The sequence below is a fragment of the Schistocerca nitens genome, chromosome 2 (genome assembly GCF_023898315.1).
Source record: "Schistocerca nitens isolate TAMUIC-IGC-003100 chromosome 2, iqSchNite1.1, whole genome shotgun sequence".
NCBI classification, from domain to species: domain Eukaryota; kingdom Metazoa; phylum Arthropoda; class Insecta; order Orthoptera; family Acrididae; genus Schistocerca; species Schistocerca nitens.
Genome location: NC_064615.1, coordinates 1,183,967,512 through 1,183,985,755, shown reverse-complemented (window position 1 = coordinate 1,183,985,755; position 18,244 = coordinate 1,183,967,512). Strand labels below are relative to the sequence as shown.

The following is an 18,244-nucleotide window of genomic DNA, read 5'->3' as shown; positions in this document are numbered from 1 at the left end:
TGGAAAACAGGTGACATGCAGGCAACATCATAACCACGCCAAAGTGTGCACAACTGAATTCCACCAGCTGAGGGCCCACTAGTAAGTGTGGCTGAGCAGCTCGTGCATACATGGATTGTGTGCAGCACTATCTGTGCTAATCCGTGTGTACACTGAGGGGTAAGTGAGAGTGTTCTCTTACCCTGTGGGGCTGTGCTGGAATGGCCCGAACTAGAGAGTGCGAGATGAGAAATGAAGACTGAAATACAATCAGAAATCAGAGAAAACAGTTATGATTGCAAGAGACTCTGTGCTGTTGTTGATTTACAGAAGACTGGAAAGAAAGATGGCAGAGGGAAATAGAACAAGCAAGGAAAATTTAATTGTGATAGGAATGGTATGAAAAAAAGAAAAACAAAGCATGTTATGGTACACAACAAACAACAAGACAATGTAAGAAAGCGGGAGAAATGGAGAGTAAAACAGTTTCCAGATCACCAACCCCATGAGGTCACCTACGACAGGTTAGCTGACTAATTATCAAATCATTTTAAATCACAACTGCATGCAGCGGCTGGTCATTATAACTATTTCAGATCAAAACAGCAGCCAGGACAGCCCTATGAAGATGAGGTAACAGAACTTTATGGCCTTGCTAGACAATGTCACTTGTAATGTTCGTGTGGGTTCAGTTACTCTATGATGAGAGATGTGATAACTTGGAATGTGTCCGATTCCCTTACTCGTGCTGCCGTACCAAAGCATCGGAAGCCTGGCAGTATTGTCAATTAATGAGTCACAGGACATTGTCAATGTAATTGAGCACGATTTCCAAGCACTTGCAACACCTGTTCCCAAGAGTAAAACAGTTCAGGGGCCAAACCCCCCCTCCCTTACTCAGGTCAGATCTCGCCTGACATCTATGTCACATGCGTACCTGTCACACCGTCAGGCCACGGCGCAGTTTGCACAATTACGTAAGTACTTTCCACATAGCTTTCAAACACTTGATAGGCCACAGTACGATGCTGAGTGATTTGCATGTGGCAAATAAGGTCGCATACAATCACTATGTTTAAGTATAAATGGTATTAGACAGCTATCACATTCCATGTCAGACAGTGATTCTAATGAGGTGTATGTTGTGCCTGCTGTGCAACTGTCCGCTGCTCCTGTTGTTATTTCATCAGACTACCAGGATACACACTCTGAACTTATCAACTGGCAATCCAATAAGTTGTATGTTCAGTTGCATGGCCGGCCGGAGTGGCCGAGTGGTTCTAGGCGCTACAGTTAGGAACCGCGCGACCGCTACGGTCGCAGGTTCGAATCCTGCCTCGGGCATGGGTGTGTGTGATGTCCTTAGGTTAGTTAGGTTTAAGTAGTTCTAAGTTCTAGGGGACTGATGACCTCAGCAGTTAAGTCCCATAGTGCTCAGAGCCATTCGAACCATTTTTTTTTTCAGTTGCATGTGTTCAACAAGTGTGATAATTTCCATGTACAAACTGGTGCTACTGTTATGGTGTTCAACCATGCTACGTATGAATGGTAAGGTAGCCCACAACTTCAGCAATCATGTAACTCATTGTTAGCATACAACTGACACCCTACTCCATTTCTTGGAGAGTGTAGTTTACCAGCCACGTCCTCTGGTACTACTAAAACAGTGTTATTTCATGTCACGAGTCTACTAATATTTTTGGCATGGATAGTTTTGAACTCCTCAGATTGTCAATTCATGGGAAGGTGTTAAAAATTAATTTACCTGGGTTTCTGGCCAATATTAATGCATTGTGTGACAAGTACAGTTCTCCTTTCCACTGTAGTTTAGGCAAGGCCCACGGGTTCAAGGCCCATGTGACACTGAAACACAATGTGCAGGCCAAGTTTTTTCATGCTCATCCTGTCTCTCATGCATTACAGGACCTGGTTGTCACAGTGTTGCAGCAGTTGCAGAACAGTGATGTCATCAAACCAGTGTCTGCCAACCAATAGGTGTCACACCTGGTGATCCTTATTAAACCATTATGCAGGTTGAGGCTCTGCACAGACTTTAAATCAACTGTCAACCCACAACCTGTTGCTGATTCTTTTCCATTGCACCACCCTAAGGATTTAATGGACAAATTAGATCAGGGTGATTACTTCTCAAAACTTGATCTCCAGGAGGCCTACCTGCAACTGCCTTTAGATAAGACTCAAAGAAAACTTTTCTGATCAACACACACAAGGGATTATTCCAGTTTCTGTGGTTACTATTCGGTAGCACTTCTGCCCTAGCTATTTTCCAAAGGTACCTCGAGCAACAGATGTCACAAGAACGTTCCCGTTCTAACTATTTATACGATATATCTCGGTCACATGATTAATGCGCATGGCATCTATCTGCCACAGACAGCCTTTGTGCCCATTCACAACTTGCCTGCACCAAATAATGTAACAGAATTGCAAGATGTACTGAGGAAGCTAACCTATTACATCTATTTTATCCCAAATGCTGCTCAGATCACGGTGTCTCTAGACTGGATGTGGTGCAAGGGCATTCCGTTCGTATGGTCGGCTGAATGTCAGACCGCTTTCCAGCAGTTGAAAGATGCATTACTAAGTGATTGGTATCTGGCCCACTTTGACCCCAAGAAGCCTGTTACTCTAAGTATATGCTCCATCTTATGGCATTGGTACCATGTTGCCACACTGAGGGGGCTCCAGTGACAGGCAAATTGTGTCTGCATCAAAGACATTGACCAAGGCCCAATACAATTACAGCCAACTTGAGAAGGAGGTGTTGTCTATAACTTACGAGGTCACACACTTCCATCAATACCTGTATGGCCACCACTTTTCTCTAGTTATGGACCACAGACCATTGGCAGCTCTGTTTGAGTCCTCACACCCATCCCAGCATGTACAGTGCAGATGTTACAATGGTAGGCCCTACTCCTGTTCAGCAGGCAGTACAAGTTGTCACATCAGCCCCCTGCCAATGCCAACCTCCCGCTCAGGCAACCTATTGCATTTGATTCCTCTGAGGACGCCTGTCATCACGTCGATTCAGACAAAATCTGGCTTTCGGAAGATTTTCCAGCCACCTTTAGCTGTGTGGCACAGGAGACAGCACCGGACCTCGCATTCCAGACAGTGCTCGAGTTTGTCTGTTGGCCGTGGCTGTAGAGTCTGGAGGAGATCTGCCACCCAGTGATTCTTTGTTAATTTCCTCATTAAACTGCTGCCCGATGGTTTGTTGTTACTTTCCTCATCGGCATGCCACCTCTATACAGATGGGTGTCATCCTGAGGCATACCAAAAGTGGCAATTTAAGAGTCACAGTCCCTCCAACGGAAAGTTCTTCAGCTGTTATATAAATGACATTGGGGTATTGTCTGCACTGAGCAGTTGGCTGGGAATGAATTCACAAATGGAGGACACGACTTCACAGTGTGCAATATGTGAAGAACACAAATCCACTCCCCCACACCAGTACTTTGAATGGCAACATCCTGGCGCATCTTGGCAATACCTGTGCATACATTTTGCTGGGCTGTACTGCAACATACGCTGGCTACCGGTTGTGAATGTGTACGGCAAGTTTTCCTTCCTCATTTCAATTATGTCTACAACGTCAGGCAGCACAGTATCAACTCTTATGCCAATCTTCAGCACTGAAGGCATTTCTGAGGTGGTAGAGTCGGATAATGGGCCACAGTTCACGTCTCGAGAGTTTGAACAGTTTTGTGCAGGCAATGGTATTTAGCACATATTCACAGTGCCCTTTCATCTGCAATTGAACGGTGAAACTCAAAGCTTCATAAGGACCTCGAAATCACAGATGGACAAATTATGAGCCACCCACATATGGGACCAGGCTTTGGAAGGTTTTCTGTTGTCGTATTGCTTCTTGCCCAAATACAGAAATTCGCCAGTGAGATCCTGTACGGTCATTGCAATAGGACTCTGCTCAATTTGCTACGAGACCTTCCGTCCCTCCTTCCAAGTCACAGTTTCCACCTTAGCAACCATTGTTCTTTTGTGTGTTTGGCAGGGGCTGCAGATGGGAACAGAGTGTGGTGTATGAGGTGTTGTCCCATTCCACCTACAAGAGCCATGGCCTGACAGGATTGCACAGGCGGCATCAGGATCAGCTTCAGCCAATCCACTTGGAAGATTCTGTTCACACAGCCAGCATGCAGCCAGGGCACGAAGCAGCCACTGTCAGACAGAGATGCTGCATCCAGCAGTACGCTCACCTCAACAGTGTGAGATGCTCGTGAATGTCAATCTGGCACCGCCACCAGCACTGCAGTCGTGCTGGCAGCCATGACACAGCTAGCGACAGGGTCGCGCCCGGTCACCTGGACCGAGCGAGGTGGCGCAGTGGTTAGCACACTGGCCTCGCATTCGGGAGGACGACGGTTCAGTCCCGCATCCGACCGTCCTGTTTTAGGTTTTCCACGATTTTCCTAAATCACTCCGGGCAAAGTCCGGGACGGTTCTTTTCAAAGGGCACGGTCGACTTCTTTCCCCGTCCTTCCCTAATCTGATGAGACCGATGACCTCACTGTCTGGTCTCCTCCCCCAAAACAACCCAACCCAGTCACCTGGCCGGATGCCCCTCTAGCCTCTCGCGTCATCCGACTCTGCACCTACGGCCACCGACATGCACCCTCTGGTAGTTTCCCGGTTGGCATTTCCAGCAGTGTGCACGGTGGATACTGGGTGCGGGTGGGTGTTTGGCATCGACTGATGTTTTGGCACCTACTTACACAATTGTGTCAGTGCCCCATCCTCCACCCAACCGCCACATCCCATCTCCGTACCTGACACCGGGTCAGATGTTTGCGGGGGAGGAATGAGGTGTCGTCGAGAAAGTGGCACAATAAGTATTGATCTCCACAGTGATATCGCACAGCAAAGCGGTATCACGAGACATCGAGGAAATGCTAGGAACAAGCCGTGCCCCAGCAGTTCCGAGGTGCCTCTGCCCTGAAATAGTGTTGCCAGAGACCAGGTGGGCAGTTTTGTTTGAGGTTGGATCCTGCCCACTTTCAGGAAGTTCCTGTCCGAGTAACATCATCGTGTTGCCTACTCACTGTGACACAGCCTGTGTCAACAGTCAGTGAGGGAAGAGACATCCATCTCCTATGTGCCAATACTATGTCAAGTAGTGGCTACAAATTTGTGTTTTCTAGTGACTACAGTGAAGCCACAATACAGTCATTCTGATCTCGTATCAATTCGTCATTCAGTAATCGTGCCTCATTTACTGTGTTCTGAACTGCAAGTCCACAATGCAGTTTTATAACTACAACTGAGCCTGGTGAACAAAGATAAGTTTGTTGTAATTCATAAAGTACTACTTGTTCAGTGTTCTAATTAACTGAATTATTACTAGCCACTTCAGTCTCCAAGTAGTCAGACACAATGCAGACAACTTGATTACAACTGAAGTGTCAATCCACAAATATACCTAGAAGGTGCTCATCATGATGATGTTCACGAACATTGTAGTGGCAGTGAGCAGGGAGGTGCTGTGGTAGAGTACTCAAATGGTCCATTGAAGCTACAGGCCTACGGACAGTCCACTGACGAGCGAACACGTGCTGTAGTGACACAGTCTCGTGAGGCGGTGGCTACTGGGCAATCCTGGCACAGGCCCAGCAAAGCAGGTTCCTCAGGAGTGGCTACAGTAGGGGCAAAACGGCACTGTCTGACGAGTAGCAGTTGCAGCAGCCACTGGGACCGTAGCAGAAACTAGACAATGCCTACAGTCAGTCCAGAAACTGGAGCAGAGCCGTCTGCTGAGGGTCCATGTTGGACCCGAGTCTCCATTGTCAGAGGGATATGGGCACAGCATTGTGCAGACACGAATAGGTGCCTGCAACTGCAATTCCATTTACCACATCTTGTATCCACAGATGCTGTGGCAGCTGTGAGACACTCAGCAGTAAACAGCTCAGTGATTATTCTGTCGAGAAATGACTCGTAGGGGCCACGCCGTGCCCACGTAGCGTATTTGGAAGTGTGATGCCCAAATGTGCAGGAGCCCAGTCCTGCTTATATGAGGGTTGGAACTTTAATCGAGGCAACTATTTATTTACAGCTCGTACTAAAAATAGGTACATGTTTCAAAGTTTTACTGACTTTCAAAGTAGTCACCAGCATTGTGTATAACCTGTTGCCAGCGATGTGGAAGTCGTAGGATACTCTTAGCAGTGCCAGTCGTGTTGACGTTCGAGCAACACGGTCTATTGGCCAATGAATTTGAAGCAGTTCTGAAGCGAATGCCGTGAAGTGTTTCCTTCAGTTTACAACTCGAGTTGAACTCACGAGGGCTTAAGCCAGGGGAGTGCAGTAGGTGGTATAGCACTTAGCAGCCCCACCAGTCAAACAAATCAGTAACAGCTTCCACTGTACATGCTTGAGCATTGTCCTGCAAAATGGTGGTCAGGTCCTGCAGAAAGTGTCATCACTTCTGTCTCTAAGCTGCTCATAGGTTGTGTTCCAAAAATGAACAGCACAGAGGCAGAAGTGATGACACTTTCTGCAGGACCTGACCATCATTTTGCAGGACAATGCTCAAGGACGTACTGTGCAAGCTGTTACTCATTTGTTTGACTGATGGGGCTGCTAAGTGCTATACCACCTACTACACTCCCCTGTCTTAAGCCCTCGTGAGTTCAACTCGATTTCTAAACTGAAGGAAACACTTCACGTCATTTGTTTCAGAACTGCTACAAATTTGTCGGGCAACAGACCGCACCGCTCGAACTGTCAACACAAATGGCACTGCTAAGAGTATCCTACGACTTCCATATCGCTGGCAACTACTTTGAAGGTCAGTAAAACTTTGAAACACGTGTCTATTTTGTACGAGCTGTAAATAAATAGTTGCCACTATTAAAGTTCCAACCCTCATACTACAGTTACGATCTCAATAAATTCTCCATTACAGGCTTCGTAGTCACAGTTGAACTCCAAGTGAGTGGCACATCCATAAAGTTTTCAAACTGACAAAAATTAACTACCATTGTGGGTGGATACAAGACTAAAAGTTTATTTCTCCAAGTTGGAGTTTTATTATTAATTTCTATTGAACAGTGATCTGACACAGATTGTGGAGAAAGGTTTGGCAACTGTACATGCAGAACACTTGGGTACCTCTGGAATGAACAACCCAGCTCACCTCCATTTTCGTTAGCTGGAGATAAACGAGGGCACGAGCACCTCGCCTGGGGGTACTCTGAGTGCACCCTTTAGCAATTCACTTCCCAGGCCACATGTTCTTTCATTGGATCCACCCCCAGAAGGCCCTGGGAGAACGTCCAGATTGATTTTGCTGCTCCACTTCTCAGTTTGATGATGTTCTACATCTGTCACTTCTTCAGCATCAAACAAGATAAAAACATCCATGCTCTGAGCTACATTATTGACATCACCCTCAATCTAGGGACAAAGCTGAGCAGGTGATGAGGACTTTCAAAGAAAAAATGAAAGTAGCTGTCCAGCTTGTATCCACAGGAGATGCTCTACCTTTTTCAATGCCTACAGAATGACACCGATAAATGAGAAAAGCCCAGCAGAACTACTGCACGGTCAGACATCCGAGACACTTTTACACTTACTTCAGCTCATGCCACATGACAGGATGTGGCCTCTTACCAAGACTCTGCCAGCACCAACATTGGGCCCACAGCTGTGGCCAACAACATGAATGGGCCTAGACAATCCTCACATATACACAACTTCCACGGATTCACTATCAACAAATAGAGCTTTTTCTGGCTTGGCACTAAAAGCAATGTGGTCATAGACAAATATTGACACCTACAATGATCTACAACCTATAGTGCTTATGTGGTCTATACAACGTGCACCACAAAGCACTCTCTACCATCATATTAGACCTTAGATAGGTGCTACTCCAGGATACTCTACTGCCAGTCACCACCACTATGCCCCTACACACTTCCAATGCAGACAACAGTTAAGTGATTAAAAACTACAGAGAGCTGCAGGTAAGCTACACAGGCAAAGGTCAGAAGAAGATGACCATATCAGAAAAATAATAAATTTAATTCTTGGATTCTCAGAGAGTCTCATCTAGAAATTTATGTGCAAATTACCTTAGTTTCTTAAAACAGCTTGCCTCAAAGGGACATATCTAATTAACTCTGAAAAATAAATTAATTATTACTAACCTCAGAATCAAGTCAGTAATGTAGCTTGCAAGGGGTTTCAATGAAGGATATGATTTACTGGCCCAAACAGCAGGTACTCTTCCAACCAACAGGCTGTTGTGCACTTCTTCCAGTTCTGAAGACATAACTACCAGTCCTTTCACTGCCTTTTGCACACTTACTAATGAGTCTTTCACAGCAGACAGCAGTCTGTTAAAACGAATCACCTCCTGATAAAAAAAGAAATGGTATCGATATATTATATAACTCACAGTATAGCAATCAACTCTGGGAAATTTTCTGATTGTGCAATATGAAGAGTACACAGTCCTATGTTTTTTTTTTTCTTTTTTAATGTCTCTAGTTACTAGCACTTGCAGAAAATGGGTGAATGATGGTGCAACCACTAGCAGATGCCAAGCTGCTGGGTTCTTTACCGCTAAACTCTTTGTGGTACACAAGAACCCAACAGTCTGGCATCTGCTAGCAAGGAAGCCTTCAAAAGCTGAGGGCCACATAAATACTACAGCACTACCAACAACTTACTTCCCTTCATGGCTGATGCTGCCTGAAATTGATAGATTAAACAACAAAAACACAAAATATTAATATTGGTAAAAAACCATAACATATGATAGCAATACAGAGGGCAGGAGCACTATTAATGATAGTTCTACTATGTAAGAAATTTTAATTTTTTCATAATAATCATCACAGGAGAAGAAATTTTAGAAAAACTTTAACGCTTTTCAGACCTCAATTTTTTCAGGAGGAAGGAAAATATTCATTTATGTAGTAATGGTTTTGGGTGAGTTTTTAGTGATTTTAGATACAAGATACATACAAAAATATGTACTGATTTTCAAAACAAACTTTGCACTCTTGGCTTCATTTTATGGACTGAAGTAATTAATTACAAAATACTATCTATTGTTTTAAATAGTAATATGGTCATTCAATAATTATCATGCAAAATAACAATACCATATTCAATTATACTGTGGAATATAGCAAACCAACTACATCTGTGTATTCTGGTGATCATGAGTTGCTGCACACTGTTACATTGACTCGCTGATATTTTCATAGTGATGCTGAACAGTTGGTAGCAATTGTGATGGAAAGGTTGAACATCCGTTGGGAAAAAGTGCTTCTGTTGCAGACAAGACACAGTAAAAGTTAATGTACACAATAGTAGCCAGAGGGTCTGAAAGGGTTAACTGAAAACATTTCCTTCATTGTCTCACGTGTTAAAATGTGGTGATGCACAAATTCGTTTTTGGCACGCAACCTATCTGCTGTAGCAGAAGGAGAGGCACCTCGGTAGACGACATTTTCAGCTGGTGCACATAGCACTGCAGAATATGTGTAGCCGTAGAGATAGCTATGTCTCACACACAAACGTCTTTGCTGAGTCTTGGTTTTTCTAGAAAAGCCATGCAGCAGGAAACAATATTCTCAGACACTGAGAAAAGTGCACGATGGATGTGTCTACATGTGTTTTGACAGCGACTGTGAGTTAAACTTCATTAGGAAATGCCAGAAGATATTTAACGGTTTGCTGAGTGTTTAGTTAGGTTCAAGCAAGAAGGCAGCATAATGGGCAAGGTGGTTTTGAAATGCATAGCAGTACTGTGGTCCACTGCATTGTCTTTGGAGAGCTGGTGGTAGACAAAGAAAAGATATGGAGTAATTGGAAACAGTAGTTAATGTTCACTTGGAACTAGATGATATACATGCATGGAGTATCTGATTAATGGAGTCCATTAAACTGCTAGGATGGTATTAACCGTATGCTAATTCTATTATCAACTGGCGAAGTGGTGAAATGGCACCACATGCACGTACCAACCAAACTAAGGCTTACCCCTCGCTAAACTCAACTTGCTAGTGTCAATGTTATGGATTTATGTATACCATCCAGTGAACAGTGCTACTCCTTGTGAATATTTGTATAGTAGTTGGAGTGACCAAAACAGGAGGGTTCTGTCAAAGACTGTCTAAATTTAAAGATGAAATTAGCTACATCGACAGTGGGATCATTAATCATCTGTTATTACCAGGTATCATAAGGCACTGTTGTCTCACACATTTGAATCTGATTATTATTAATAATTTGTGTGTTTCTTAGCATTAAACTTGATTTAACCACTCTAATCATGGAATCAGTACTTATAGATTTTAAATTATGTATCAGTGCACCAAAGTTTGCTTCCTACGTGGCATTACTATTATTTTCCCTTCTTTCACTGAATAAAAATGTTGTTTGTGATACGTTTTCAGTAACTGTGTGTCGCATATGTCCTGGACCATTCTGTTCTGTCTATTTCATGCCACATTTAGATAGATCGAAGTAGTTCTTTGGAACATCAGTATGATTTCCACAAGCATAAATGAAGATTTGCAAAAGGAAAAGTTTGTAAGGGGTTGATGATATTTCTAATAATACAGTAACAATTATCTGTATTACTAATCCTGTATTACTGTATAGTACTATATTACTATTCTCAAACCTGGTGCCTTTTTCAGGACAAGGACAAAAAAATGCAATTTTTACTGTTTTGTGTAATAATTTACCAAATTTAAAACTTTAAAATGTTCTAACCTATTCATTAAGACGTATAATTTTATGTTACACGTTTAACACAATACGACAAGTATTACACTTAAAAACCATGTATTTGTTTTGAGATAGCATAACTGAAGGTGCACAAGTACACAGAGTATTTGAGAATGAGAGTATTTAGAAACTTCCAACAAACTTTGACACAATTTCGAACCATCCCAAATGTATTTTTTTGATGACACCCCCACAAAATGTTAAAAGGAAGAAATGTTACTGCTTACTACATATTCACTGTTTGTGCAGTCAGACTTCAGCATCAGGAATGAAATTTTCATTTATTGCTCCTTTACTAATAACTCTATTCAGAACACACTTTGCAGACAGATCTATATACATCAGTTAACGTTCCTGCAACATTATGTTATTGGGAAACATAGTAATTTTGCACATAATTAAAATGTACCACTGTTAGACCTCTGCACAAAAAAGGGGATTTAGTAAATGCCAGTGTGTCTGCTAACATGATCTGCCAATTTTTTTAAGAAAATAATAGTATCACCAGATACTTAGTTTGGATTCCTAAAGGATATTTGAAAAGGACAGTTCTACTGAGATAACTATGTACACATTCACTGATGGCATTATCAGCATCATATGTTCTTCACTCCAGAATGATATAGAAGTGCATAAATTTCTCAGAGGCTGTTCTATCTCTATACAGTTCCAGGCATGAGACAATACTGATATTTGTATGCCTCTTACAAATGTCACTGACAATCTGTTTTCACAGATGTTGCAAAATCTTCCTCTTGGTCTTTTTCCAGGTACAAGTCTTTCAAAGTACTGTCTCAGAAACTATTTAAAGTCTTTCTTTTTATACAATACTTCCAGTGGAGTCTTTTGAGCTCTATTATACTGAAGAGTTCCTTTTCAGATGAGTAAATCAAAGTGTATTTATATAAATAAAATGAAGAGTTGGGACCTTCTGTGACTTATCCAAGATATTTGATTGTTTCAATTATAATAAAAATTTATTGTAGAAGTTTCATGTTCTTTAAATACCATATATGGATCAGCCAAGTTCCTTGATTAGTTCTCATTTAAGAAACAATATGCACAAAACTATATTAGTCAATATATGCAATTAAGTGGAGGATGCCGCATCAACTCATTATCATCACCATCTTGAACAGATTTCAGCCCCAGGTTGGGTCTGTTCGGAACATAATTGTTTTCATCGGGCCCTGTTTTCCTCAACCTTCCTGGGTTCAGTCTGGTCCAGTCCTCACTTTTTTTCCAACATACTTCTGCACACCTTTCAGCCACCTATCCCTTGGTCTTCCTCCTGGTCATTTCCTTCACATCTCCATTTCATGTATCTTCTTGGGAGTCATCTTCTTTTCCATTCTCTTTATGTACCCGTACCATACTGCTCTGTGAAGTTCCTTCTCACGCTATTTCCCTTACCCTTTCTTTCCTCATCATGTCTCTCCTCATCAATTCTATTCTACTTCCGAGGAACTTCATTTTGCATTCCTATAATCTTCTCACATCTTTTTTCTTCATTATCCATGTTTCTGAAGTATAGGTCAGTATTGGGATGTAGTAACATTTATGTATTACTTCTCTGTCTCGTTGTGGACATCTTTGTACCAAAGCGTGCTCCTAACACTGCTTGTCTGCTACAGTCACTGATATCTTTCTCATTTTCCTCAATCACACTTTCCAGGTACTCCAACTGTTCAACTCCAATCCTTATTCTGGTAGTTGGTCTATCTTTCTTTCTACTGGCAGCCAGGATCTTACATTCGGTTACATTACATTTCGCTCCATACTGTCTCAGAGTTTCTTCCCAAGCATTCAGCTATTCTCGAGTTTCCTCCTCCCCGTTTCCCCCGACCATTGAGTCATCTGCGAACACCACTGTTATTATCTTGTCTTCTCCAGTTTTTTCTACCACCTTAATCATTATTTCACCATCCATCTCAGAAGACCGACACCTCGTCCAAATCTCGGGGGGCAGGCAATGCCGCAAAGTGGAGGATGGCCTACAGACCCTGCAGGAACTCAGAAAAGTGGTGGCTAACCGGGCTCTGGTGAAAATGTGAGAGGCTTAGTGAGCCGACAGTGGATAAACAAATCAGCTTCTTACAACAAGGGAACTGGCTTCAGAAAGGCCGGATGCAACATCAACCGTGTGGAAAAATTTGCCACGGGGATTCCGTGAGTTTCTATAATTGATCTATTACTGCTCTTAGACTATGTTAAATAATACCAGTCATTTTATTTGAATCATAATGAGATAGTCCTGTTTGTGTTACAAGAATGATTCTCAAGCTACAGATAGAAGCGACAACAGAGAAAGTAAGAGAACTCACTGGCAAATTGAAACTTTATGTCAAACAGGAACTCAATTACCAAAGCTTGCCTTTCACAAGGAACACTTTTAGTAGTTGAAATATGCCCTCACAGCTTTACTTCTGCCAGTAGCTGCCTCCTATGTTCCAAATGTCTTGTCTTTGATGGGCACAGCTGTTACCAGGCACGAGTCACAGAGTCTGTTCTCCTACTAACCAGACCAGACTTGTCAGGAGCTCGTTCACATATCTTGTAGGACTAGGAGTCTTTTTTTTTCCAGGAGTGGAAAGGAGAGGAAATGAAATTCATCATCTTTGACAGTTCTACAACTTCTTATTTTATAACAAATTTCATATTTTGAGTTTTTAAGGTATATATTTCATTAATGATGCTTAACCAAGAATATGATTGCAGAAATGATAAATAAGTTAGTGACATACCTGTCTTAAAACAGTATTCATTGAGTTTGTGTAAAGCACAGGATACATTTCTTCAACCTGACTGACATTAAAGACATCTGGTAGTTTACTCAGTATATCATCAGCAAGCTCAATAATGACTGACTCTGTGTCTACACCCTTCCCTCCAGCAGTAATTTGTGTCTGAGTCAGAAGCACACCATGCAATAGCTGTAATGATGATTGTTTCATATTAATTGTGAGCAATCTTCCTGTTATATATGGGTTTATGAACTCAAATATAGTAAAATCATGCAACAGCAATTTTCTCATCATTCATCAATGACACTATGTCTCACCCCCCACTCACCCCCTCATTCACAAGCGTGTGTGCGTACACACACACACACACACACACACACACACACACACACATACTGCATTCAAAGTCATGAAATGTGTCAAAGAGCGGAACACTATAATAGAGTCTATAATCGTTCTATAATATATTGTTAAGTATAGTGCAGAAAAGACAATAATATGGCAGGGTTACATGGCCCTAACAAATTAGGTGGTTTATTTGTGCAACCAATAACAACAAAATATATTTCATTATTACACATTGGAAAGTCCAGGTTGGAATATCAACAATATTATGCTTCTCACTGTAAAAATTACATGTTGAGTTGCAGATAGGCACAATAAAAAGATTGGTACATATTGAGCTCTTGGCCAAAGCCTTCTTCAGAGAGGAAATGGTAAAGACACACATATTCACAGAAGAAAGCACACCTTACAGTCACACATGACCACTATATCTGGCTACACTGGCCACAGTGCAACTGTTTTGTGTCAAATGCAAGCAGCAATCTGAGGGGAAGGAGGAGGGATAACAGGGTACAGTTGGATAGATTATGGTGTTGCCAAGAGCAACAGGAAACAAACAGACAAAGAGGATGTATGACTACAATGTAAATGATTCTCAGCAAGTTCAGAGATGAAGATTTTGTAGAGGGTTCAGAGAAGATGATTTCCAATTATGACAATGGGAGTAGCTGAGAAATGCTACGGGTGTGTGGTACACCGTATTGCAGTCTTTGAATCACTTATTTCGAGACATCAGCTGCCCCAGGTGGCACAACACATTGCAGTGCATTGCATTGTATATGCTGTTGCATCTGCTATGCGTGCTGCAGTAGTAGTTTGGCAGAAATAGTGAGTTGTTAAAATTAAAATCAGTAAAACATTTTGTGGAGATTTGTGTGACATTGTTTTGGTGTTATTAGGTTAGTGTAAGCAGAAGGTGAACAAAAGAAATGGGTGTATTTGCATTATATGCACACAGAGCACAGCTGCAGAGGCTCCTGACTGGCTACAAGCCTCGATGCAGCAAATTATGGATGTAATTCTATTAAGGAAGAATTAACTAACACAGCAGAAACTAAGTTAATGAATTTAGAAAACACTTTAACAAAGATAATTAAGGAGTTGAAGGGTGAAATAGATAACCAGTGTGATTTAGTTCAAGAGGAAGTCAAGGAGCAGTTTCAAGAACTAGATGAGTCTCAGAGACAAAAGAACATGTTATAGCATTAGAAAAATGCAAAGAATTTGAGGAAATAATTAAAACACACACACAAGGCTTTATATAATTTGGAGGAATGGTTACAATACAGGTGAAAGTAGAATTAACTAACACTATCACTCATTATAAGGAAGATGCTGCAAAACAACAAAATGAATTAGGATGATTTGTAGAACTTACTATTCTACAAAAAATACTACATGGGCACAACTAGTTTCAGAATTACATGTAATCCGAAGTGAACTATCACATATGTCAACAGAATTTGCTCCTGTAGAGATTATGAATAAAGCGTTGATACGAAAATACTTGTTGAAAATGTTTGCTTGGCAGTTATTGTCAGCGAGCAACTTTGAGAAATTCCAAGACAGGGCACAGGAGAATTTGTATACATAGGCACATAAAAGAATCAAGACTTTTAATGATAAAGCTATTACAGGTAGCTTTTAAATAGATGATCTGGTATTAGTGCGTGATTTTCATCATAGCTCAAACTTAAAGAAGAAGCCAAATATATTTTTCCCTCTTTACAGAGGACCATTCAAAATGTAAGACACACCACTTCCGAAAGCAGTATACTTGGTAGACCCTGACACAGGAAAAAATAAAAGATTATACAACAGATATGCTTGAAAGAGTCAAGACCCCTTTGTAAATTCAATGGACTGATGACCACCAGCTGTCTCAGTTAAATGGTTTCTGTATTTTTCTTTTTTTTTCCCAGAGACAATTTCTTTCTTTATTGACTATCCTGTTATCCTTAGGATGAGGGGTGGTAGGTGTAATGGATCTGAGAGATGTGTTATTTTCTACCGGATTTGCTGATATCAAATTGTAAATGTTTTCTTATATTTTTGTCAGAATTATTTTATTGTAATTTGCCTTATCTTATGTTAATTTACTTATATTTATGAGAGTGACAGCATATTGATTACTATTAGTAGATGTGATGAAGAATATCAAAGAGACTGGTTACAAGTGGAAGCTTGTGTGTTGTGTAAAATGTCTTTGATGCTGGAGTCGTCTTTGACTGTAGTCAGTCAGCAGTTAACTCATGGTATGTGTTGACAGTAGAACAATGTGCACTTCGCCGTCATAATAATTTGGAAGTGAACAAAATAAAAAAAATAAAAAAATAAAAAAAAAGAATTATGTTACTATTTTTTTAATGTAAACTTCAAGAAGAAACCACATTCAAAGAAATGGTATTTGAAGCACCAAAAATGAGGCAAACGCATTGAACCAGGTCATTTCTGCAGCCGACAAAGATGCATTGTGGAATCATACTTCCACTAGACAACTGAAGCCAAGACCAATATCGCCTTGTAAACATCTAACGGAAAAGGTACTGTCACGAAATATGCCAAATTTAAGTAAATAAAAATAGTGAGCATATTTCATAGGGGAGTCCACATATGGGGTACTGTCTTTCTTTCTTCGTTGATTCTAATATACCTGTCTCTGGTTCCTTTTCTTACTTCTTCCTCAGGAGCACCACTCTATCCTCTTTCCATCCATATGAAAAATTTCTATTGCAGGATCCCTTCTCTTTTCAGAGCAAGTAACTGAACTTGCAACAGTAGGATTGCACTGGAGATTATTTCATGTGTTACGATGACAAGTGACTGACAGAATTTTATGGACTGTCAATTAGATGACACATATTTAGTCACCCCACATGTTGTAGGGGAAGAGTGTCCATGGAGAATGTAAAAGGCAAGGATAATTGATAGCTTGCTACAATGCATAACAAAATAAGAGATACTGTCGTAAGGAGTCAATAAGCTAACGAGGTGGTGTACTAAAATATCTTCAATAAGAAGTATGTTACGCAGGACAGGAGTTAGAACGTAAACATATGTTCAAGAACTACTTTCAATACATCCAAATAGTGAAGTGTTGTCTAAATCTAGCAGATGTAAGGCAGTGAAAGATAAGAAATTATGTATCAATAAGCAGAACACATAGGTATGAAAACTATATATTTGTGGTGGTGTTATACGCATTATAAACAACAGTAACAAGCAAAAAAAAAGAAGTTAAAAGAGAGTAGTTAAAATGCAGAGGTAGAGAGTAATCAGGTAAACTCAGCATAAAATGTTTATAGAGAAACTACACATTTAAAGCGAATAAAGATTGTGGAAAAGAGCTAGTAGCTGTGTTTATTGATTAAGTTAAGATGGGGTGTACCCAAAATCACAAACCATGTGTAGGAGAAGGAATGGATAGGGGGATTCATATGAGGAATGGCCTACAACTTGGACAGTGAATCCATGTGAGGAATTACCTGTACCAATTTACAAAGGTAAAGAGATGTTAAGATAGGAAAACCCACGGAAGGGATAATCTATGCCTCGGTCAGATGAATTCATTGGGGGAAAGACCTGTACCATATTTTTTGCGTATGGAGCAGAAAAGGAGGACATCCACATCTATAATGGTATAGAGATTTGACACAGAGAGATTTGACAGAGAACGAGTGTAAGTACAGTCAGTACAGAAGTGTGAAGTTTCACAGTAAGTGACAGTACTGATATGGAAGTTTCCTCCAAATTAGTTATAAAATGGAATGGACTTACCTGACAGCTGAGACAGAGGATAGATTGGACCAGAGATGTTCAACACAAATAGACAAGAGCTTGTACTGAGATTTGACTCTACAGATAGTGTAGTAGACATACCCTGACAGCCAACTGCTCAGGTAACAATGTAAGGATGTGTTGGAAACTATGTACAATCTCATGTATAGATATACGTACACATACTTATTTGAAATAAAATAAGAATGTAATAGATTAATGAAAAGAAGTCTAAATAGTGTGCCAATTAAAGACAATACAGTATCTAATAGCATAAATACAGAAACTACAAGAAAAATCAAACAATGGAAAATCCAGGAGGAAACATAACAATATTATGAAAGTGATAGTTGGTAATAATTATATAGCACAGGTGCTGACTCGCAGATAGGCACAACAAAAAGACTGTCACCAAAATGAGCTTTCGGCCAACAAGGCCTTTGTCAAAAATAGACAATACACACACACACACACACACACACACACACACACACACACACAAATGCAACTCTCACATGCATGACCACAGCCTCTGGCAGCTGAAGCCAGACTATGAGCAGCAGCACATGATGTGGGAGGCAAGCAGGTGAGAGTATGGACGAGGC

General features: G+C 41.0%; 1 protein-coding gene across 1 annotated transcript in view; it reads right to left on the bottom strand.

Annotated features, from left to right (window-relative positions):
• Positions 1-18,244, bottom strand: part of LOC126235648 (dynein axonemal heavy chain 3) — a 1,245,905-nt gene that overhangs the window by 60,905 nt on the left and 1,166,756 nt on the right. Inside the window, exons 61-62 of the mRNA XM_049944362.1 lie at positions 13,518-13,706; positions 8,175-8,383 (exon numbers count right to left, since the gene is read on the bottom strand). Of these exons, the coding sequence (XP_049800319.1) occupies positions 8,175-8,383; positions 13,518-13,706 (398 nt within the window). The remainder of the gene's footprint in view (positions 1-8,174; positions 8,384-13,517; positions 13,707-18,244) is intronic.